This window comes from Camelina sativa, chromosome 16, assembly GCF_030686135.1.
Source record: "Camelina sativa cultivar CO46 ecotype springtype chromosome 16, ASM3068613v1".
NCBI classification, from domain to species: Eukaryota; Viridiplantae; Streptophyta; class Magnoliopsida; order Brassicales; family Brassicaceae; genus Camelina; species Camelina sativa.
The window spans coordinates 17,764,449-17,788,806 of NC_141895.1; the positions used below are offsets into that span (position 1 = coordinate 17,764,449).

Genomic DNA, 24,358 nt, shown 5'->3' on the forward strand with positions numbered 1-24,358 from the left:
GGCGTTTCCGGGTCTTCGGTTGCATCTGTTTTCCGTGGCTCCGTCCGTACGCGCACCACAAGCTTGACGATTGCTCTCAGAGTTGTGTATTCCTTGGCTATTTGGTGACACAGAGCGCCTATTATTGTCTCCATGTTCCCACCGGTCGTGTCTATACATCACGCCATGTCCAATTTATTGAAGATGTGTTCCATTTCCGTGATCCTCAGAAAGAACTGGTCCCCACAGAGACCAGCTCCTCTCCTCCGGTCTCGTCCTCACCGGTTTAGTTGCCACTACCTCCAGTGGCTCCCGTGTTGGTTCCGACTTCCTCCGCACCGCCTCCATCTTCATCTCCCGTAGCATATCAACGCCGATCACGTCAAGTGGACCAAACCACAACTGGCCTCTTACCACCTAATCCGGCCCAGCAACAGAATCCGGCCCAAAAACGAATAACAAACACAACCCAGCGCGACAACAACATTGCTTCTCTGGTTTCGCCTCCATCATCTCCGACTACGAGTTTGGGACCCCTGGACTCGACCCTTCACCCCTCCACGTCCTCGTCGTCTCAGGTCTTGCCTTCTAACTCTCCTTCTTCCACTTCTACCTCTGATACTGAGCCTACTGCTCCCAAAGAAAATGAGATACGACCTACATCTCAGCTGTTACCTGTTCCCCAAGAGCCTACTGCTCCACGTCAAAATGAGCTGCGTCCCACAACTCAGCCACAACCAAACACCAATCCCCTACCAGACCAAGCCTGCCCAGTTCAACCACAGAACCAAACAACAAATATTGAGCCACCGCAAAATAACCACAAAATGACAACCCGTGCCAAAAACAGAATCACTAAACCTAACCCCAAACTCTCGCTCAATGTGATCGCTTCTCCTACATTGCCACAGGAACCAAAAAACATTACAATAGCCTTGAAAGATCCCAATTGGAGTCATGCCTGTTCTCGTGAGTATGACGCCTTGAATATCAACCATACTTGGGAATTAGTTCCTCCTAATGCGCATCAAAACATTGTTGGGTGTAAGTGGGTGTTCACAACTAAGTTTTATGCCAATGGTATACTTGACCTTACAAGGCACGCTTGGTTGCAAAGGGTTTTCATCAACAATATGGTAAGGATTATGTAGAAACATTCAGCCCGGTTATCTAATCTACCACCATCCGCCTTGTACTGGATGTTGCATTTATGAAGTCATGGCCGCTCAAACAGCTAGACGACAATAATGCTTTCCTTCAATGGGAACTTACTGAAGAAGTCTACATGTCCCAACCTCCTGGTTTTGTTGACAAAGATCGGCCTCATCATGTTTGTCGTCTCCGCAAACCTATCTATGGCTTAAAACAAGCTCCTCAGGCTTGGTACATGGCTTTAAAGCAACACCAACTAGACATTGGCTTCACCAACTCTCTTGCTGATGCATCTCTATTTATTTAAGGTTCTGGTTCCAACATCACTTATGTCCTTGTCTATGTTGATGACATAATTGTCACAGGTAATAACTCCTCTGTTATTGCGGCTGTCCTTGCCTCCTTCTCTCACCACTTCTCAATCAAAGACCCAACATACTTGCATTACTTCCTTGGCATCGAGGTTTCACGCACATCTGTTGGTCTCCATCTCATGCAACGACGGTATATAATGGATCTTCTTCAAAAGAATAATATGCACAATGCAAAACCGATAGCCACCCCATTGCTCGCTTCTCCAAAACTCATGTTGTCGACTGGTACTCCTCTTGTCGATGCCTTGCAATATCGGTCGGTTGTAGGAAGCCCCCAATACTTGTCATTCACACATCCTGACATATCCTATGCTGTCAACCGCCTTTCACAGTTCATTCATCGTCCAACAAATGATCATTGACAAGCGGTGAAACGCGTTCTTCGTTATCTTGCTGGAACACCTACACATGATATTTATCTTCACGCTCACTCTCCTATCCTTCTCCATGGTTACTCTGATGCAGATTGGACAGGTGACACAGATGACTATGTCTCCACCAATGGATATCTTATCTACAATGGCCGCAATCCTATCTCCTGGTCCTCAAAGAAGCAGAAGGGTGTGGCTCGCTCCTCCACTGAAGCTGAGTATAGGGCGGTGGCAATCACAGCTGCTGAGGTTCGTTGGTTGTGCTCTCTTCTCACTGAATTGCGGATCAAACTCCCTACAGCCCCGGTGATATATTGCGACAACATTGGCGCAACATACCTCTGTGCTAATCCCGTTTTACATTCTCGTATGAAACATATCACCATTGACTATCACTTTGTTCGAGACCAGATTCAACACAACCAACTCCGTTTTTCTCATGTCTCCACTCATGATCAACTCGCTGACACTCTCACCAAGCCACTGTCACGAACGCAGTTCCAGCGTGCATGTCTCAAGATTGGCGTCACCAAACTTCCTTCATCTTGAGGGGGCGTATAAGAGTACATAGTAGAACTAGATAAGTATAGGGATCTCTTTGTAAATACATTTACCCTAAACTCCCTCTCTATGTATATATATATGGTTGTAGCCACTCTGATTTATAATACACACAAGATACATTCCTTATAGTTTGAATTGCCTATAAGCAAAAAAAATAGAAAATAAATTTGGTAAGGTAGGTAAAAAAATTCGCAAGGGCGTCCTAAATCAAAGTATAAAACTCATAAGGAGAAGCTACACACTGCAACTTACTCTCGTCCCGTGGACTATAATTGTTGTTAACTTGTTTTCTATACACATTTGATTAGCCTATGAGTGGGATTCAACGTGTTTCTAGTACTATACAATCATTGTGACCGTTAAATATATGAAACACCTTGGGGATCCATCCAATGTTTTTTATCAATGGAAGTAAAGACTCAAAATCTTGAGTGGTCGTATGGAAGAAGGTAGCAATGGAGATGGCAATAGATGTTGTTCAATGCTCGACAACAAACAAGATAATTAGTGAATCCACTCTTAGACTCATCAAATGCAAACAAACTTCAAAGACTACACACTTTGAATGAAAAGAAACGACAAACGTTTATTAAATAATTTTCGAAATTTGACGATAATTAAAGCAAACTACAATGCTCCGCTTATATAGGTTCTTAGACTAACGTAGTTGTAACACCCATCTTGGCAAATTAACTGTTGGAAATGTTATCCCACCGTTGGATCTGACTGGTACCATGAAGTTCTTCACCAAATTTTGTCCCCGATCGGAGCTGTTTCGAACCTCCAAACGTTTCCCTAATGAAACCATCAAGAACTGCCTTTTAGCCTTTTAGGGTTCTGAGTTTGACAGAATTTGCAGTTACTTGTCCAGAAAGAACCATACATAACTTTTTGAATATAAACCCAAACTAAGCTCCGTCAGCGGCTATGGATTCTTGACAACGTGATCTTTCGAAGCAGACCTTAGTTGTGATCTGGTTGTGTCTGGTCCGACGGTAATTAGCGTCACAAAACCGGAACTCGAATCTGTCTCTTTTTCTTATTCGTCTTCCTCATTCTTTCTTGTTCTTCTCTTCTCCACTTATGATCGCTCCGACTTTGCTCCTCCACCACAATTAAAGCTTACCAAAACCACAACATGAATAATTATATCCACTAGTGACTTCTCCCATGTCGTCTCGCTCAAACTCCTCTTCTCTCGACTCTCTCGCCCTATCTCCTTTACTGCTACGTTTAGATATTTAATTCTCTAGACTCTGGACCAGGGCTGCACTTATGGCTGCTTATCTCTTTCCCCTTAACGGAGCTGATCAAGAATTAAAGCAACAACGATAGCGGCTTAAGCTTGGGACAGACAGCTTGACCACAATAAACAACAACGACAACTAAACAAAACAATATTACAACGGCTCATCTTCTCACGATCTGACTGATATCACAATCTTTCCTCTTGGCTACGGATTTGATCTGATGACAACATCACAACACAACAACGACAGGACACCAAACAAATGGAGGCTTTAATACAGTTAAACCACAAATCTCTCGATTAATAACAGAATCAAACAATATATTTGAATTGGCGTTCATAAAACGCAGATTCAACTTCTCATGTTAGAATCCATGAAAGGATCTCAATCTAACAATGAGGAACACACCAACAAACTATCAAAAACAAGAAAACTACAATTCCCAGATTTTTCACATAATGAAGAAGACGATGAACAACAATTTTTAAGTCTTTAACAACTTCAGCTTGCTCCAATCGTATCCATCCATGTAATTTCTCTTGCTTCCACCAATCACCAAGCTCCACGTGTCTCTCATATATGAGCTACTGAATTACTATATCAAATCTCCCCTGTTTGCAGAACCTTAACCACAAGGTTCACTGGTTAGAGCTTTCTCTGCAAGTATGAAATGCTCCCAAGTAGATTCTTCCACAGTTTCATTACTCCCGTAGATTATCACTATGGTAACTTCCATTATGTGCCTACATAGCTTGATTCCCAACTTGTTTCCCAACTTAGAAGATAGAACCACTCTCCCAATACTTCCCAGCCTCTGCACTTAAATCTCCACTTGTGCTTAATTTGGAATGGCACTCCACCAAATGTAATAAACTGTTGTAGGGCTTGTAAAGTTTGCCTCCGCAGTCCATATCGCCCTTGTACAACAGAACCTTGTTTTGGCCAGTCCCACTGGATTGCTTTAGCGGATAATCCCACTGGTTCCCAAATACGCTCAGCCTTATGTGAATAAGTAAAGCATTTCTTTTCACTTATCTCGTCCCCCACTGATACATCTAGTCTTGGCTGCAGTTTTTTAACAAACTCTTCTCTGACAGCATATTCAACTTGAAAAACATTAAGTTCACTACCATATCCATCCATGACACTAAGATGATGTTGTATATCCCACATAGAAAACTTCAGAGTAGGCTGGTCTGGTTGTTCCACCAAACCAGAAAATCTGGCCATCACACCACGGATTAAATGAGTGAATGAGATTGCTTCATTAATTTTCACAGAAGATGGCTCTTCTTCCATCATAATCGACATTTGAAACAGCCACTTGAATCTGCCCGCCATTTCTTCTCTTGTTTCATATAACCAATCCTTTGGGTGGACAATAGTTGCGAGAAGAGAAACCAAAAGAATCAAAACTCGCTCCACACAGCTTTGAACCTCACGGCCATATGCAAACAATAAATCTGAATGATTAACTTTTGGAGGTCGTGGTGCTGAACCATGAAGAAAAACAAGCCATGTGTTGTGGAGATTCACAACTCCTATCTCCATGACCTGAAAATCATCAACAAAATGTGTAGCTAGTAATCTTCCGCGTTCCCACACACGATTAGCTCGTTTGACAAGAGACAATATCTGCTTTTTACACTCATAATCATAGATCTCTAACCCAAGCTTCCCTTCTTCTAGACCAACACTAGAGTACATAGTTAAAGTAACACTTTCCAGTTTAGAGTTCTGAGAATCTGTTAGTGGAAAAGAAAACATCTTTGTTCCATAGAGTCTATGCACGGTCTTCTCGCATGTACCACCAGTGTGGACTTTACTTAGTCAATCCCACTTATCTTGTACACATAGTAACCCACCTGGCTTCCACACATTGTTAGCTTGGGATAAACTATGGATATGATCACAGATTCTTAAACTTGCTGGTGGTAACATAGTCACTTCATTACCATGAACAAGCATTTTAGGGAGAAGCAACATATCAATACCATTAACGATTCGAGACTCATCCGAGAATTGAGCACCATCACTAGACTTTGCAACAGCAACTTCCACCAAATCATTATTCACCTTCTTAACCTCATTCACTAGCAAATGTGAACCACTAAGGCATTGCTCTTCATCACTATCAGTTCCACCAATCTCTAATTCACAACCAATTGAATTCAACAACACTCTATCTTTCGATATCTCAATCCCAATTTCTTCCACCATTGAATTAGAGAGATGATCGTCACTATCAATCATGAGAATACCTGAATTCTTGTGTTGTAGATAATGATTGGGAGTTTCTAGCTCTTCACAAAATACACATAACCCCTTCAACCTTTTCTCATTCATCTCCTCCAAAGGAATTTGTCGATGAAGCTTGTATGTGAAATTAGACTTTGGCAAAGAAGTTTTAGGTACATCTGGACTAACGTTGGCCATGTAGATTGGTTTTGGCTGAGGACGAGAGAAGTCCGGTGACTCCGACGGCTGCGGGAATGAATCCATTTCACACTCTTCTACGTTGAACCCAGACACTTCCTCAACACCAGAAAATTGATCATCATCACTGGACCTCACAACATTAGTGTCTACCAAGTATCTCTTAACATCTTTCTTCACCAATTCATTTAGTTCACTATCGCTCCCAAATCCAAGGCTGGGTTCCGAGTTTGGAATTGGTACCTGAAATTGTGGAGGTTATTCTTCTTCCAACATGCGTATTGATTCTGTTTCAACCTTGATGTCCACCAATTCTTCATAATCTCTTTCACCGGAGTGTAATCGAATCATCTTGAGCATCTCAGTAAAATACTTGTCCATCTCCGACTGTTGTTTCACGAATGTATCGTGAAGCTTGTCCAAGCACAACACCAATGCTAATTCACGATCCACAGCTTCGGTCACCTTCGTCGTAGATCTCACTTCCTCCATGGATTCCGAGGATACGAATAGCTCTGATACCTTTAATACAGTTAAACCACAAATCTCTCGATTAAAAACAGAATCAAACAATATATTTGAATTGGCGTTCATAAAATGCAGATTCAACTTCTCATGTTAGAATCCATGAAAGGATCTCAATCTAATAATGAGGAACACACCAACAAATTATCAAAAACAAGAAAACTACAATTCCCAGATTTTTCACATAATGAAGAAGACGATGAATAACTCCTTTTAAATCTTTAACAACTTTAGCTTGCTCCAATTGCATCCCTCCACGTAATTTCTCTTGCTTTCACCAATTACCAAGTTCACGTGTCTTTCATATATGAGCTACTGAATTACTAAATCAGGCTTCTCAAAGACTAGTCTATTATGGATTTGTTTTATATAAACATCATATCATATGATGTACTCAAATTTAAGTTTTTATTGTATTGAAGAGTTGACCAAACTATATATGGAACAAAAAATCATATATATTGGGTTTTCACATTCCCTGCCTCTACCATTTGTAGTTGAAACTTCCCCTACACGTAACACACAGATGTTTAAACCACTTGTTAACTAATATCTGAAATTCTGAATGCTTTGGCTAAAATGAAACTGCACAAAAACCGATTTGTATATTATGAAAAAATCGAAGATATTGAAGAGTATGGGCCCTATTTGTTAAGTATAATGGGCCAAAACTTGTGGGCATATCTGACGTACGCCTATATATATATATATTCAATCGTATGTGATAGTTCAAACCCTAATACGATTTGAAAACAATGACGATTATGATCTCCGATCTTCCGGTAGATTTGTTAGTGAGATATTTTCTAGGGCTCCGAAACCATCTCTAGGAGCAGTAAGATCTACTTGTAAACGATGGAATGATTTATCCAAAGATCGAATTTTATGTAAAGGAGAAGCTAGAAAACAGTTTTCTGCGTTCATGATAAAGAGATCTAAGATGTGTTCGATGAAATTTGATCTCTATGAAATCCTACACGAATTCGTCGTATTAGTTAAGGCATCAATCAAGCAGGTAGATAAATTTAATGACGTTGACATGCATCATGCCTTTCACTGCGATGGCTTAATGTTATTGGTAATGGGGAATATGCGGATCGACTTTAGGCTCGTGGTTTGGAACCCGTATTTAGGAAAAACTTGGTCGATTAAACCTAGGAATAGTTACCATTATGAAGATGTGTATGCTCTTGGATACGATAACAACCGTAACCACAAAATCTTGAGGAAGTATCAGCAAAGTTGCGAAATATATGATTTTAAGTCTAATTCATGGAGGGTTCTTGATCTCATCCCCGACTGCCATATAAATTTTCATAAAAGTAATGTGTCATTAAAAGGAAACACTTACTTTTTCAAGACCAGTCTAGATTGTTTACGTTGTTTTGATTTTACAAGAGAGAGATATGGACCGCGTCTTCCTCTGCCATTTCAAGTTTCTAGCTAGCTTGCTGTATGGCTCTCTCTTGTGGACAATGTGGCTCTCTCTTTTATAAGAGAGGAACAGCTTGCTGTGTTATATAATAATTGGAATACATGTGAGGTGGAGATATGGGTGACAACCAAGATTGAGACTAATGCGGTGTCGTGGAGTAACTTCTTAAAATTTACTGATTTTATTTTTGTTGGGAGTTTCTTCATTGATCAAGAGCAAAAACTCGCTGTAATTTTTGATTCAAGGTTTTCTAAAGGATCCATGGTTAACATAGCTCACATCATCGGAGAGACTGGATGCTTGAGAGTAGTGGGTCTCGGTGTAGCTGCTGCACCGTATCTTTCCCTACCAGTGTGCTCTTATGCTCCAAGTTTAGTGCAAATCAAGCAAGGCCAAGAACTATCGCTTATCTGGCTAAAGAAAAGATTGAAATTATCAACCAGTCTTTTTTACAGTACCTTATTTGTTTGTTTCATCATCTTCTTTTCATTCATTCACTCTGTTTTCTTTTAAACAAGGCTAGTTAAGCAGTTTTTCTTTGAATTATATATTTTCAAAATTTTTATTTTTGGTATGAATGTAAAATTTATTCATCCAAAAAACGTTGTTACAATGAATGGTAAGAGATGTAGTGACCAGGGGGTTACTAAACCAATAGCAAAGACCCTCAGAATAGTGGGCACTACCTGAGGAGATGATATATAGTGCTGAAACGGTTACGAATATTCTTGTCGAGAAGTCGAATAAGCGTGGCACACGGAGTAGGATCATTACCATGCCGTCGTCAAGAAAGTTAAAAGATCTCTTTTAATTAATTTAAACAATACTAGTCAACCAAAGTTCCTAATTCGCCACGCTGATGCTGTTCTTATAAAGCAATTTTAGATAGTAAAGACACCTTTTCCACAACACTTCTTGTTCCCAGTGTGCAACTATGGAAGCAATCATTGAATCTTCACTTTCGTATTAGTGGCTGAACCAAAATCTCTTTTTAATTACCTGGGTCGGGAAAAAAAGAAAAAAAAAGTGGATCTCGGAGAAGCTAATGTGTCGAATGCTCTTATGCTCCAAGTTTAGTTCAAAAGAACCAAGGCCTACAAGTAGAACTATCATCTATCATCCAGTAGCTAGCTTATTTGTTTCTTTAATCATCTTCTTTCATTCATTTACTCTGTTCTGTATCGAACAAGACTAATCAATTATGGATTTGGTTTATATACTTATATCATATGATACTCAAAAGGTTTGTTTTATTGAAGACTTACCAAAGTATTTATAGAACAGCAAAGCTTACTTGCTTTTTACGTTCCTCGGGAGCTTCATTACATGATATATGGTTAATGAACAGAAACTTATACTGCTGAAAGATACGTTAATGGGCCCTCTGCTCCAAGTATTTATGGCCCATCAGACGCATATATAATAGAGTTGGGAAAACGTAAAAGTTAAAAAAAAAAAAAAACCGGAAAGAATAATGATGATGATGTCTGATCTTTCGGAGGATTTGGTTGAAGAGATATTGAATAGAGTTTCAATAAAATCTCTAAAAGCAGTGAGATCTACTTGCAAACAATGGAACCGATTATCCAAAGATAGGATTCTATGTAGAGGAGATGTAAGGCATGGGTTCCTAGTGTTCATAATGAAGAAATATACGGTTTCTTCATTGGGATTTGATCTTAATGGAATCCACAAGAAAGACGTCATTGAGCCATCTATGAAGCAAATAGATATGTTTAATGATCAAGTCAAGATATCTCAAGTCTCTATTTCCGATGGCTTATTGTGTTATTGGTGACTAAGGGGGTCAATTCTAGACTCGTGGTTTGGAACCCTTATTTGGGAAAAGCTTGGTGTATACTCAAACCTAGAATCAATCACTTCTTAGTAGACATCTATGTTCTCGGATACGACAATAACCGTAATCACAAAGTCTTGAGATATAGTTTTGAAAACTACCAAATCTACGATTTTAGGTCTAGTTCATGGAGGGTTCTTGATGTCGTTCCCGAAATTGTTAGAAAGTTTCCTCAAACCTGTCACATCGTGTCATTGAAGGGAAACACTTACTTTTTTTCTCCAGGGGAGAAAATAAGGGAAGGACCAGCTGAAACTTTTTTACAATGTTTTGACTTTACAAGAGAGAGATTTGGATCGCTTCTTCCTCTACCAATTCAACTTAATGATGTTGTAGATACCGTGGCTCTATCTGTAGTTAGATATGAACAGCTTGCCGTGTTAGTTTTTCACCGGAAAAGGTGTGAGATGGAGATATGGGTAACAACTAAGATTGAGCCCAATGCGGTGTCGTGGAGAAACTTCTTAAGAGTTCATTTTAATCTTACGTTTTTTGATGGGAGTTTCTTCATTGACCAAGAGAAGAAACTTGCCGTGATTTTTGATAGAAGCATTATTAAGAAAAGCTTACTCGATGTAGCTTACATCATCGGAGAGAATGGATACTTGAGAATGGTTGATCTCGGAAAAGCTGGGGTCTCGTATGTTAACCCATTTGTTTTCTCTTATGCGCCAAGTTTAGTGCAACTCAACCAAGGCCAAGAACTCCTACTTATTACGCAAAAGCAAAGATCGCGATTATTCACCAGTCTTTTTGACAGTATCTTATTTGTTTCTTTCATCACCATCTCCTTTTCAATCCTTTACTATGTTTTCTTTTGAACAAGACTTGTCAATTATTTGTTTATTGTGTCTTAAAAGCTTCGTTGTATTGAAGAAGACTTGACCAAAGTATTAAAAGAACAGAGCCTACTTTTTTTACTTTCCTAAGGAGCTTCATTACCTGATATGATTAATGAACCAAAAAAAATGATGATGATCTCATTTGATTAGACAATTTGGTCGTTAGTTACATATAGAGTCAAAGATGCTGTCTTAAAAGTCGAGCTCAGTCATCATTGTCTGTTTCATCGTCTTCCTCGACTCTCTCCTATACTTCTTAGGATCTAGCCGTGCCCTACCTTGTTCCACACCCTTCTCTCCCATGTTGCACCTGTGTCAAGGCTTCCCTGATTAATCCAAAATTTGGGCCCAGTCTCATAATAAAAGCTGTTTGTTTCAGGAGAGAATCGAAACAATACCTAACAGCAGCTTCCTTTTTGGTTCCATACTTCTTAATTTGAGACTCCTCATCGATTCTGATCTCTTCAAGGAGTTGCAAATAGTAAGGATACCTTTCCCAACCACCTCTCACGGCACAGCCTTGTACCCCAATATGCGAGCAGTTTTGGAATTCACATTGTCCTCCCTCAACCATTTTCCGTATCTAAGAAAAAAGAGTAAAGAAACACTAGATTCCTCACAATCATCAATCAAGTCCACATATTGGGGAAATGGGCAAAAGCAAAAAGAAAATGGTACAAACCTCAGGAAAACACAGAGGAAGTTTTTGCTTTTTTACTTTTAGTAACTTATGCTTGTTAAAGCCAGGAGTATCAGCAAGGTATCCACCTCCACAAATCGGAAGTAGCGTCACGTTTCGGGTTGTATGTTTACCTCTTCCATTTCTAGCTGAAACTTCCCCTACGCTCTGCTCTTCAAACCACTTTTTTTTCTTCTTCTTTTTTTGGCCATCATACATTAATCCTAATATCTGAATGTGACAACTAGAGGTCAAGTCATGAGAGTATATGGTAGAATGAAATAGGTAAAGAAAAGAAAATTACAGGCTTAAACCCTTCTTGGTATTTAATGGCACCACCAAAGCCACTTCTCAGTATATTGATCAAGCTCGACTTTCCAACACCACTAGGTCCAACAATGACAGAAGTTTGATTACGTAGGTTAAACGCAATCTCATCAAGTCCGACTTTAGTTTCAACACTGCAAATCAATGGTTCATAGTACCAACCACGCAATCTCATCTTCCAAGATTCAACTTCCTGTAAACAAGATCATGGCTCTAACTAATCAAGACCCTTAATGCATCAAGCAAGTAGTCTAAAACGATGCAATTTTACTTACCTCTTGAGTGACGAGTTGAGATTTGTTCAAGGCAAGTGTGACTCGAATGCCAACTGATTCAGCTTCCACCAAGAACCTGGTGAGAGTGAACGGATCAATCTTAGGTTGATCAAGAGAGAAGAGAATGAGTAAGTGATCCACATTGGCCACAGGTGGATCCAAAACCTCGGAGACTCGTTCAAACACATTATCGATCTTTGCTCTCCTATCAATCCAATCAACTTTCTCCACGTAAACTTTATCACCAACAAGGACCGTTCGCCCTATCTTCTTCAGCAAGTTTCTCACCACGCAAAGCAACTCAACGCCAATCTTATCATCTCCATGATTACTCTTGACAGACTCATGTACATCTTGAACAATGACGCGCATGTAGTCAGCTTGAGCTGTGGCGACTGTACCGATGGCATGATCAGGACTTCCGACCTCAGTTTTGTCGTCTAACGAGACAACCGGAGCTAAGAAGGCTCTGAGAATAGTCTTCTTGCTCGGCTGGGGATTCTCTCGTCTCTCTGAGAGAAAATAAAAGCTATGGCGGATTCCAATTCCAACTCCGCGGTGATATGTCGTCGCCGTGCGACGGAGGAAGGATGTGAGAGCGGCGGACTGCATAAGAACAAAACAAAATCTAGAAGATTCTAAAGAAATGGCTTAGTGTATGGTTGACATTGATTATAGAGAGAGACAGAGAGATTTTCACATTGTCACTTGTAATTACTAAATTTACATATCATTCGGAATTTGGTAGTTTTAACAAAATAAATATCTTTTTTTTTTGTTACAATATTTGGTTTTAACTTAGGAAATGTTAGATTTTGGTGGATTTGCTTGGGAAGTGAACAGAAAGAGACCGAATGTTCTTGTGTGTTATTGATCAGCCTTGTAGGCACATAAATATATACACGATACAAGCTTGAAGAAGAAGCTAAGCTATCAATTACAGAAGATATCAATCAGAGATATGTATATTGAGTATATCGCCTTTCCTAAAGTAGCTAGATGAGATTCACTCCAATACCCTCCCTCAAGTTGGAGCATTGTTGCTAAGAATACCCAACTTGCCAATAAGTTCTTTGAATTCACCACAGCCTAGTGCATTAGTGAATAAGTCTGCGAGTTGGGAGACAGACCGAACAAAACGAAGACGGATAAATCTTGCTTTGGCTGCATCCCGGACAATATGACAATCAAGTTCGACATGCTTGGTTTGTTCATGGAAGACCGGGTTTGTGGCAATGTGAATGACGGCTTGGCTGTCACAGTGAAAATCAATAGGATATTGGTTCTTAACACCTAAGTCTTCAAGTAGTCCTTTGAGCCATTTAAGCTCTCGTAATGTCAGTGACACACTGCGATACTCTGCCTCCGCTGACGACATGGAGGCAACGTTTTGCTTCTTGGAACGCCAGGGCAACGGAGAGGTGCTAAGAGAAACAAACCATCCTGTTAGAGAACGTCGGTTAACAGGACAACCTGCCCAATTTGCGTCACACCAACCAGTAAGCTTCAGATCGTCATCAGAAGACAAGAGAATACCTTGCCCGGGAGACTGTTTAAGTAGCATATGACGCGTAATGCAGCCTCCCAGTGTGCTTGTGTTGGTCGATGCATAAATTGGGACAAAATGTGAACCGAGTATGTTAGATCAGGCCGTGTAGCGAGAATGTAGATAAGGCGGCCAACCAAACGACGTTAGCATTGTGGTTCCGTAAGAAGAGGACTAGTGACACGACCGAGACCATGTTGTTGTTCCATGGGGAATGATTCAGGCGAACTGTCCAGCAAACCTGTTTCCTTGAGAATATCCAAAGCATACTTTCTTTGATTCAAGAAGATTCCATCCTCCCTCCGTGTGACTTCGATGCCTAAACAATATTTCAAGGCACCAAGGTCCTTCATATGAAAACAAGAGCTGAAATACTCTTTAAACTCTGAAATCGAATCCAAACACCAAATCATCGACATAAACCAAGACATACATTTGAACAGCTCCCTTATGCAACGTGAACAGTGAATAATCTCGATATGACTGTTTGAACCCATATTTGAGTAATGTAGTTTTTCAAACCAGCAACGAGGTGCTTGGTGGATACCATAGAGAGATTTGCGCAATCGACAGACAAGATTACAATCATCATTCTCTGGTCGAAATCCAGGAGGCAATTTCATATAAATTTCTTCATTCAGATCACCGTGCAAGAAGGCTTTATGCACATCCATTTGATGAAGAGACCAACGACGAGCAGCTGCAACTCTAAGGGTCGCTCGAACCAATGTCATTTTGACGACATGAGCAAAAGTTTCAGAGTAGTCCACACCCTCCTTCTGACTGTCGCCCAGAACTACCAAACGTGCTTTATAACGCTCAATTGTTCCATCCGCAAGATACTTAATTCTGTAGACCCATTTTGAACCCAAACCTTTCTTACCTGGAGGTAATTCCGTTATGTCCCATGTATGATTGAGTCCGTGAGCATCAATCTTTGTCCCCATTGCTGCAGTCCAACGCTTATCACTCATCGCTTCACGGAAAGTCTTGGGTTCAATACCAGAAGTAAGCGCCATAAGGAATGCGCGATGTTGTGGGGAGAAATCCTCACAATCCAAAATATCAGAGATTTGAAACGGACAAGTGAGTTCAGGCAAGATCGGACCAGCTTGTACTATACGAAGGACAAAATCCTTGAGTTTGATGGAGGGTTGTTTTGGACGCTTTCCGCGACCAAGTTCTTCAGTAACCTCTTGATCGGTTGTCGGGGAACCCTCCCTGTCATCGGAAGCGGAGGATTCGATTGTATGATGGGTGTTGCTAGAGCTTGATGATGAAGTCGAATTGTCTGGACTTGGGTGAGGCCCAATAATGATTTATGGATCAGAAGATGGTGTAGACCCAATAGCGGGGGACGGGTCCAAAGACGGAAACAGCCCATCGGGTTGGACAATTGTGTCTTGTTCAGCTGTGGTGTTCTCAGTCGCCGGAGCGTCGTGTTCAACGGTGGCGGGTGGTGCCGGATTGGGAAGCCAATCATCGTCCAAGGCAATATCGACCGCCAGAGTATCACGTGACTCGGAGTAGGATGGGAAGACATCTTTGACAAAGACGACATCACGGGATACAAACAATTGTTCGGTGTCGAGATCGAAGAGAGTCCAGCCTTTCTTACCAAAGGGGTAGCCTACAAAAATACACTTTCTACTTCAAGAAGCGAAATTATCATTCCCACGGTGTTGATTGTGAGCATATGCGAGACAACCAAAAACCTTGAGATTTTCATACACTGGAATGGTTCCACAGAGAAGCTCATATGGTGTTTTCCCTTGCAACAAAGGAGATGTTGTGCGATTGATGAGATGAGCAGCTGTTAGAACACTCTCTCCTCAGAATTTGACAGGCAAGTTGGATTGAAACAACAGTGACCGTGCGACATTCAACAGGTGACGATGCTTCCTCTCGGCACGACCGTTTTGCTATGGGGTGCCGACACAGGAAGTTTGATGAAGAATACCCTGTTCTCCAAACATGTCATGCATACACACAAATTCTGTACCATTATCACTGCGAACGATCTGGACCTTTTGATCAAACTGTCGCAGGACCATTTTCAGAAAATTTTGAAAAATCATCCTAACTTGAGCTTTATCATGAAGCAGATATACCCAAGTACAGGGTGAGAAGTCATCAACAATGGTGAGAAAGTAATGAGAATCACATATACTGGAGGAACGATATGGTCCCCAAACATCCAAGTGAAGCAGTTCAAAAATCCTCGACGCTTTATTATTACTTGAATGAAACACATCGCGAGTTTGTTTTGCTCACAAGCATACATCGTAAGATGAAAAATCAGAAACTCTTTTGCTAACAACTGGAAGTAAATCAAAAACTCCATTGGACGGGTGTCCGAGACGTTGATGCCATGTATCTTCAGCACTCGCTTTATTTATATGAAAAACGTTTAACACTCCTATGCGTTGGAAGAAGTACAGAGCTTCTCGCAATTCACCTGCGCCAATCAACATCCTCGTTGTACGGTCCTGTAACACACATCCGATGTTACCAACTTGCATTACACAGTCGCAGTCCCTTACGAGTTGGGAAACAAAGATAAGATTACACCGCAACTGTGGAACTGACAACACATTTTGTAGAGAGAAACTGTCGTCAAAACAAATTGTCCCTTTCTTAGTTGTTGTAGTCTTGTGTCCATCAGGAAGCCCAATTTTACATGATAAGATCGTGGTTATATCATGAAGAAAAGTAGAACTACTTGTCATATGATTGGATGCTCCAGTATCAAGAACCCAATCAAGAGAATCAGGCTTACCGTTGAGTCGATTGGAAGGTGCCTTGTTCTTTTTGTCGAGAAGTTGCATCAGTGTTGTCCACTGATCATTCGTGAGACCAGTGAAGCCATTCCGTGAAGCTTCACTACTCTGTCCTTCAGTTCCAATAACGCAGGTGGCATTAGCTCGTGCCACTCCCCCTTGTCCGCGTCCACGAGATGCTTTGCCTCCTCTTTCTCCCCACCACTGAGGATATCCAACAAGCTGAAAACATGCCTCCTTTTATCTTCTATCGCTTCATTCGATCTAGAGGATTTAACCGCAAAAGCAGCTGCTTGCACGCCTTGCTCTTCGCGATTTCTCAGCATCGTACGAACACGTTCTACCGATTTCACCTTGGAATACACCTGATTCAAGTTTGGCAATGGCTCACTGCTGATTATGGTTGTGCGAAGTCCACCGTAAACTGTATCATCAAGACCAAGAAGAAATTGATGTACTTTATCATCTTCTCTTTTCTTCTCCAATTGTCCCCGCAAGTCACACGTCCATCCACTGCAGTGACACATTGGTGACTGATCATAATTGGATAGATCCTCCCATAGCACTTGCAGTTTGCCGAAGTACTCAATGAGACTCATGCCCTGTTGACGGCAGTTGGCTAACTCATCTTTGATCTCTTGAATTCTAGGCCCGTTTCCTTCAGAGAACCGATCTTTGATTTCCTTCCACAACTCTTTTGGGTTGTCTTTGTTGCCAAGAGTTCTTCTCACTTTTGGTTCGATGGTGTTGAGGATCTATAGTGCCACCATGCAGTTGACAACATCCAATCTTCATACTTCGGTGCGTCTTCCTTCGGCTTTGTCACTGTCCCATCGACATAGCCGAACTTTTTCTTCACACGCAATGCAGATCTGATTGCTTGCGCACGTTCGTCAAAGTTGTCACCGGTGAATTGCACCTGAGCAATAATTCCACCGGGATTTTCAGTTGCAGAGAGCTGATATGTCGATTTGGTTTTCTCGACATCAGACTCATTCCTCACAGTGCTATTGTTCTCAACTTGTTCACTCAATTTTTATTTTGCCGAGATAGCTCTGATACCATGGACAGAAAGACATTGAATAACTCTAACAAAATATTTTTCTAAGAAATACAATATGCTAGTTTTTTTTTTTATCTAACTGTTAGACTGAATAGTTTTTTAAATACAATATACAATATACTAATATAAATATTTTGTTAATTATTAAAAGGACATAAATACAATATGCTAGTTCATATATTCTCTTTGATCAAAACAGATATTCTAATTCGATTTATAAATTCTTTAAACACGAAGAGCGAAGAAAAATAGTTACATACGACGTCGTTCAAGATTTCCAAGAAATAAAAAAAAAAGGGAATTTTATCTAAAGCTTAAGGTGACTCACGGCCATGTTAACATATGGGATTATGATAAGCCATAAGGTATTCTAATCAACAAATGGGTTTTTAGAAAAAAAAATAAAAAAATAAGGCTAAAAATAAGAAATAAATATGAACCGTCAAAAATGGCTACCACATAACTTGTCAACATCACGTTGCTTAATGATTATTAAAAGAAAGGAAGAAAAAATCGAGATTTAAAAAGTGAATGAAACGATCGCTTTCGGGTCGCCACTTTCAGATTTCATAAATAAGAAATTAACAAGTCTTGTTTTCATTAGGAAAAAAGATACCTCAATACATGATCACATATCCGAACTTTAGAAATATATTGCCAACTATACTAAATAAATGTATTGCATAGTCACATATGCCAATTATATGATGACATATGCTCAATATCACTATTATTTTATTCCGTTACACCGTTTGACAGAATCCAGTATTGAACAAGTTTGATCGGCGTTGACCAATAATTTTTTTTAATTATATTTTATTTGAAACATAAAAATATTTTGTAGAATAATTTATGGCCTTTTAATAATTAACAAAATATTTATATTCATTATAAAGATATATTTTATATTTGTTAATGCAACCAATCTTCTAATAGTTTTTTTCAATTAAAAATCATTATTAAATTTTCAGATATTAAAACTTTTATTTTACCACATATCCTACTATATTAATTGAGAACTAAAAATATGAAACTAACCTTATAATTTTTTCTGCATATGTTGTGATTTGAATTTTTTTAAACAAAGATATATTACTCAATCTATGAAAAATAAAAACTATGTTTTAATGTTCCACATCAGTGGGTTAGTAAAACCAAATTTATGTGGTTGATAAATTGATAAATTTTATTTGCTCACAATTACAAATTATAATTACTTTAAAATATTTCACAAAATAATGATGCAAACAAAACAAACAAACAAAATAAAACTGTAATATACATAAAAAAAATTGAAATACTAATATTCTAAAATAAGAAGTATTCAGAAAGATAAATGTAGATTTACCAAAGAATTGTAATATTAACTTTTTAATACAATATAGCAATAATTTTTATTATTATATTATAATTTTTGGAAAAAAATATTGATTATATCCTAGTGTATAGTAAATGAATTTTATTTCAGTAGTTCTAATGATCTTGATATAATTTGGGTTTGATTCTAACGAGTTCATATAATGATTTTGATATTAAAGAATATTTTTGTATTAAAATAAATTAAAGAAAAAATGTTGTTGTTTTGGTTAACAATGTATAATAAGTAATTTCCATATTTTATTTATTATAACATGAATTTTCCGGTTTTAGTTTAAGTTTCAATATCTTAAAGAACTGTTAATGATTTTTATTTCAGTTTTATTTAAGTTTTGAACTTCAAAAAAAAAACTAACTATTATAAGATTATATGCATTAAACATATATAATATATCTTTATATTGGATGTAGATATGTTTTTTAACCATAAATGATTGAACAAAACAATTTTATTATTTTGTTTTGAGTACAAAAAAAAAATTGTTGGTCAACATCGGTCATATCTAGTCAACGCTGGATTCTAAAAAATTGTGTACCAAAATAAAATGATCGTGATGTTGAGCATATGTCATCATATAATTGATATATGTGGGCATGCAAGACATTTACTTAGTAGTTAGCTATACGTTTTTTAAGTTGTGATGTGTGGTCAAGTGAGCTATATTTGATGTAGGTGAATTTCTTTTTTCTTTTTCATTATGGTGGGTTGTTTAAGCCAAACCTCACCAAATATTTTGCTTTGTCTTACTTTTTATTTTTAATTGGATTCAACGACTTTTTTTTTTTTTTTTTTTTAAGTTTGTTTAAAGTGTCATCTTGTGTTTCCTCTTGTTTCGTTTACTATGAATGTTATATCAAATCTTTTTGTACTATCTATTTGCATATGTGTAAAGAACTAATTATCATATTCCTATAAATTATATATTAATATGGTCGCATGTCATAAAAAAGCCAATACTTTTACAAGATAAAGAATAAAGACAATAAAATGTTCACGAGATAATAAGATCGTGGTTGATAGATTATTTTTTCTTTCTTGTTTAGCCTTACAACCTGATGTGACTTATTTATTTTTTCTAATCAAACCAGCTAATATACATATAAGTATAACCAAACCAAAATTGTAAAATAAAAATAGTATAAAGGGTTCCACCGTGCTTTAAGTTCTGAATTTGTCAAGCCTCAAATCCCATTTTTCTATGATTCATTTACTTTTGGAGTGCAATTATTCTAATTCCAACTGTGGAACAAAAAAGTGCTGTAAACTGCGAGAAAGTTATAAGAAAAAAGAAAAAGAAAAAGAACTCATCATCTTGGCTCTCGCTAATTATGTTTTGGAAGTTTTAAGAAGTGTATATACCTCTCACTTGTATATCCTTGAGGAAAAAAAACTGGCAATATCACTTAGCTATAGGTCACCGTCTATGTTATAGCTATATATAACTAAATTTTAATATGTGCAAAAAATCGGAAAACCGTCTATGTTATAGCTATATATAACTAAATTTTAATATGTGCAAAAAATCGGAAAATCGATAATTTCATACTCCAGTTAATGGAGTATGTTGAATTCCTGCTCTAGCTTTAACATTGAGCAAATTCATACAATAAGTTCAATAAAATTCAAATTCACTATCCAACTTGTAAAACAGTGTTTAAACATACACAATGTATAACGATGTTAAGAGACTGTTAACGGCTGATTACGTGGAGGCCACGTAAAAAACGACGTCGTTTTGAGAAACAAAAAAAAAGTTTTTTTTGGCTAAAACGACATTGTTTTTATCTTCTTCTTTCCCGACTGGCGTTTCTTCTTCCTCTTTTCTGCTTTAGCTGCTGAAACTGCACAAGAAGACAAAGGAAAAAACATTTGCCTTAACTCTCAAGTGAAAATGGAGGTGACGTTGAACATAGAACTAGTTCCATGCTCAAACTGATTTCTGCAGTTTCCAAGCTGAAGCAAAGTTTTGTAGTCAGACAAAACATGCTAAATGAAACAAAAATGATTCATAGATATAAAAGAAAATATTGAACACAGATAATTCAGCACCTTGTAATCAAAGGTGAACAGGACTTGCGACTTATGTAGTTAATTTTTCAGCTTGCATAGAAAAAGAAAGAAAGAATATGGTTATTGGTTAATAATACAAAGAGACTAATTAGAGCAGAAAAACACACTGAAGTCGAGTTTTGGAGGTAGAAGAATCTGAATCATCTGGTATTTATTCTTATCAACTTTGCAAATACAAATAAAAAAATAGACACACAATCACAATCATGTCCGTGAACTGGTACTCAACCTATAAGTGGTTTCAAGCAATAATCCTGTGAAATCAAGCACCTTGCCCTCTCCAGTGCATAAGAACTATCTCATTGACACCACTAAAGACTCAACATCATCAAGAACCCAAAAGAAGAAGATTGGAAAGATCGGCTGTATTCAAGAATTTACCCAAAATTAATCACTTAATTACAGTTATAAGCAACAAAGCACCCAAAATTCATCTGTAAAGGATCTAGCAAACTTAATTAGATAACGATTCCAGAAACAAAATAACTAGCAGAGAGTTAACAAAACAGAAACTAGATCTGGCGACAGAGCTACTCACGTAGAATCAGAGGGACCGAGCATAGAATTCATGGAGAGAGGCTGGAAAGAGAATCGACATAGGAGTTTGGCGATGCAGTGCCGTGAGAGTTACCAGAGAAATCATTGACGCCCATAGTTACACCGAAGAGGACGATTTTAAGAAGAACGAATACAGAGACAAGCCAAGTGTCTCGTTTGATTTGCCGTGACCGGTGACAGAAGGAGATAGAAACGACGTCGTTTTAGCAAAAAGAAGCTCTTTTTTTTGTTTCTCAAAACGACGTTGTTTCTTACGTGACCTACACGTAAGCAGCCGTTAACAGTTTCTTAACACCGTTACGGTTTGTGTATGATTTAACACCGTTTTACGAGTTAGGATAGTGAATTTGAATTTTATTGAACTTAATGTATGAATTTGTTTAATGTTAAAGCTGGGGTAGGAATTCAACATACCCCATTAGCTGGGGTATGAAATTACCGATTTTCGGCTAAAAATCATGTTATATTTTTTTAACAACAAGCATTAAGTGAACTTGATTTAGAAGATAAAAATATAGCAAACATCACTTAGGACATCTCCACTCACACATGCTAATCAACTGACTTGTTAAGAAAAAAAATGAAAGAGAAGAAAAAAAGAAGAGAATAGTTGCTTAGACAAGAAACATTTCTCATAACAAACCGACAGATGTTATTTTTTTTAATGGTTACTATTAATAAAAGATGATATGTATATATATAAAATTAAAAGAATAATTTTTTACTGTTGGACTTGGTCTTAACTATTTATTGTACTCTATGTCCTAGCTACATATAACTAAATATTAATATATTCAACATGTATTATGCGAATTTGATTTTCTGATGGCAAGAAGATAACAATACAAGCAAACATCAAGACCAATGGGAGGTTTTAATTTTGGGGGTCTTATGTACTATTTGAATTTTTTATGAATTAATTTTGTATTGTTTTGAAAATAAGAACCTTTGATTTTTTAATTAAAATTTTCTCCTCCAATGGTAGGATATAATTTTGGGTCTCTTAATTTTTAAAATATTGTTTTTTTGAAATTTAAAAATTTGAAATAGAATAGAAGTAATATAAATGTAGTAGAAGCACAAAAATACAAAAGAACTTGTAAAAATATGTGGTCAAAACACTAATCATCCAATAACACCAGCTTTCTAAATCCAAAGCAACAAATAAAAGTTTTTGATTACAGCAGCAAGAGCACAGCCTCCAATAATGGGTAAGAGTAAGAGAGAGAGGTAAACAGGTAGAGGGAATGCCTCGCCTAAGAAGAGGCTTGAGACGAACGCTAAAGGCTGGTTCACTACTTTTGATGATGTGTATGAAGGACACTGCAACTTTCGACATACTCACTGTTGCGGCTACATGTCCAATCGTATGCGCCAAAGCTACGTGAACAATCAAACCACCATCATCACACAGTTACATCCGTACTACTAACACACCTAATCTATAACAAAAATGATGAATCAGAGGATTACTGCATAAATTGAATCTTTCAGGCGTATCACACTCTACGAGCATTGATTGCTAATCTTCTGTTTCCATGAGTTGTATTGTATATCTTACTAGTATAGCCACCAAGTTTAAATTGTCAAGTTAGTGACTGGTTACCTTTTGACACATCACCTATACTTGGGATCTTTATGAAAATTTGAATGTTTCAGATCATTAGTATGTCTGTTGTTATACCCTTATTATGTAGTTGTGGTTTTGCAATTGATCTTTTGATTCAAGTATCTCTCTGAAGCCGCAAAACCCTTGTGGTAGTTATGCCTTTATTAAGTCTTGATTTTGCAAATGGATAACTCCCCAATAAGCATTTGTGTATTGAATCTGGTTTTAACCACAGAGTGATTCTCAAGATGGATCTTGGATATTTGTCTGATATGGCTGAGATGTTTCAGAGTTTTACATCTCTATCCTTTCTTTTTTTGTAAACTCAGCTTAAAGTTTAGCCATTGAATCTACAACACAGAAAGCCAAACAGAGGACCACGAGATTCTTGCAGTAAGGTATGCTTCAAACACTGTCGATTGTTCAAAGAAGAGATTGGTGATGAGAATGTCTACTCATTGAAAACTGGTCTCATTGTAATCAATGGGCCAAATATAGTCAAAAGAGTATCTACAACAATTTATAAAAATACAAAAAGAAGAAGAAAAGTTGCAAAGCTTTTTTGCTTACAAGTTTACAGTTTGCCAACGACTTGAGTCCCTGGAAGCTGACTATCGAAAGCAGCAATGACGGAAGCATCATCAAAGAACCACAAGCAAGAGAAAACGTCGAAGTTAGCCACGGGTAAGGAAAAGCATTCAAAACCTTATTGTTGTAAACATTGAACACAACGTTCAAAGCCCACCAAGTCACGAAATATATCCCAATCTTCACCTTCTGTGCAGATTGTTCTTCAGGGACTTCTACACGTGTAAAGACAGACAGATCATCCGATTGAATCGACTCGAAATTTGAATTGCCTCCGGTACAATCTCGACGACGATTCAAATCGCCTCTGATACAATCGCCTCCGGTACAATCTCCGCCGAGTCAGTCTACGCATCTCCTCCGACCCAAAACTATTCTGGTTCCATATCCTCCAATTAAAGCATACCTTCCTTTGTTGGATTGAGACTTCGATCGTGAGAGAAGAGAGAAAGAGAGAGAGAGGAAAGAAAAAAAATTCATCTATTATTATGTATGGCCAACAGAATATTGACACGTATCGTCTCTTAAAACAAATGTGAGTATAGTATATAAGAGGCTCCCTTATCTTTTTTCTTTTCTTCTAAATTATTTTTTTGCTACAAAACACTAACAACCTGCGGATGGAGAAAGTCTTAGCTACTTGTTGCAGCCCATGTCATAGCTACATATGACTAAATTTTAATATACTTAGCTACATGT

General features: G+C 38.0%; 1 protein-coding gene, 2 long non-coding RNA genes and 2 pseudogenes across 6 annotated transcripts; 2 read left to right on the forward strand and 3 right to left on the reverse strand.

Annotated features, from left to right (window-relative positions):
- The first annotated feature begins 7,406 nt into the window (after positions 1–7,406).
- On the forward strand, positions 7,407–8,613 carry LOC109129505 (putative F-box protein At1g67455 pseudogene; annotated as a pseudogene).
- Positions 8,614–9,560: 947 nt separating this feature from the next.
- LOC109129506 (putative F-box protein At3g20030 pseudogene) lies at positions 9,561–9,884 on the forward strand (annotated as a pseudogene).
- An 898-nt stretch (positions 9,885–10,782) lies between these two features.
- On the reverse strand, positions 10,783–12,936 carry LOC104750544 (small ribosomal subunit biogenesis GTPase RsgA 2, mitochondrial-like). The gene is made up of 5 exons (XM_019238058.2): positions 12,068–12,936; positions 11,770–11,985; positions 11,469–11,696; positions 11,185–11,369; positions 10,783–11,096 (listed from the first exon to the last, which is right to left on the reverse strand). Exons 1-5 carry the CDS (start codon positions 12,677–12,679, stop codon positions 10,979–10,981), a joined length of 1,359 nt encoding a protein of 452 aa, XP_019093603.1. The 5' UTR covers positions 12,680–12,936; the 3' UTR covers positions 10,783–10,978.
- A 7,505-nt stretch (positions 12,937–20,441) lies between these two features.
- On the reverse strand, positions 20,442–21,682 carry LOC104750545 (uncharacterized). Of its 3 annotated transcripts, none has more exons than XR_015584757.1 (3): positions 21,443–21,682; positions 20,884–20,934; positions 20,442–20,675 (listed from the first exon to the last, which is right to left on the reverse strand). It is a non-coding gene; the product is annotated as an uncharacterized LOC104750545 (long non-coding RNA). The 3 variants fall into 3 exon arrangements; XR_015584758.1 differs by having other exon boundaries at positions 20,884–21,267; positions 21,443–21,640; XR_015584756.1 differs by lacking the exon at positions 20,884–20,934.
- An 847-nt stretch (positions 21,683–22,529) lies between these two features.
- On the reverse strand, positions 22,530–24,160 carry LOC147925679 (uncharacterized). Of its 2 annotated transcripts, XR_015583655.1 has the most exons (3): positions 23,846–24,160; positions 23,642–23,682; positions 22,530–23,483 (listed from the first exon to the last, which is right to left on the reverse strand). It is a non-coding gene; the product is annotated as an uncharacterized LOC147925679 (long non-coding RNA). The 2 variants fall into 2 exon arrangements; XR_015583654.1 differs by lacking the exon at positions 23,846–24,160 and having other exon boundaries at positions 23,642–23,777.
- Positions 24,161–24,358: the final 198 nt, after the last annotated feature.

Excerpts from the sequence above, each read along its gene's own strand:
- LOC104750544 (XM_019238058.2), bottom strand. The coding sequence starts at position 12,679 with ATGCAGTCCGCCGCTCTCACATCCTTCCTCCGTCGCACGGCGACGACA. Across the intron at positions 11,370-11,468 it reads TTCCTCTGTGTTTTCCTGAG|ATACGGAAAATGGTTGAGGG; the intron begins GTTTGTACCATT and ends CTTTTTTCTTAG. Across the intron at positions 11,097-11,184 it reads AAAAAGGAAGCTGCTGTTAG|GTGCAACATGGGAGAGAAGG; the intron begins GTATTGTTTCGA and ends GCCTTGACACAG.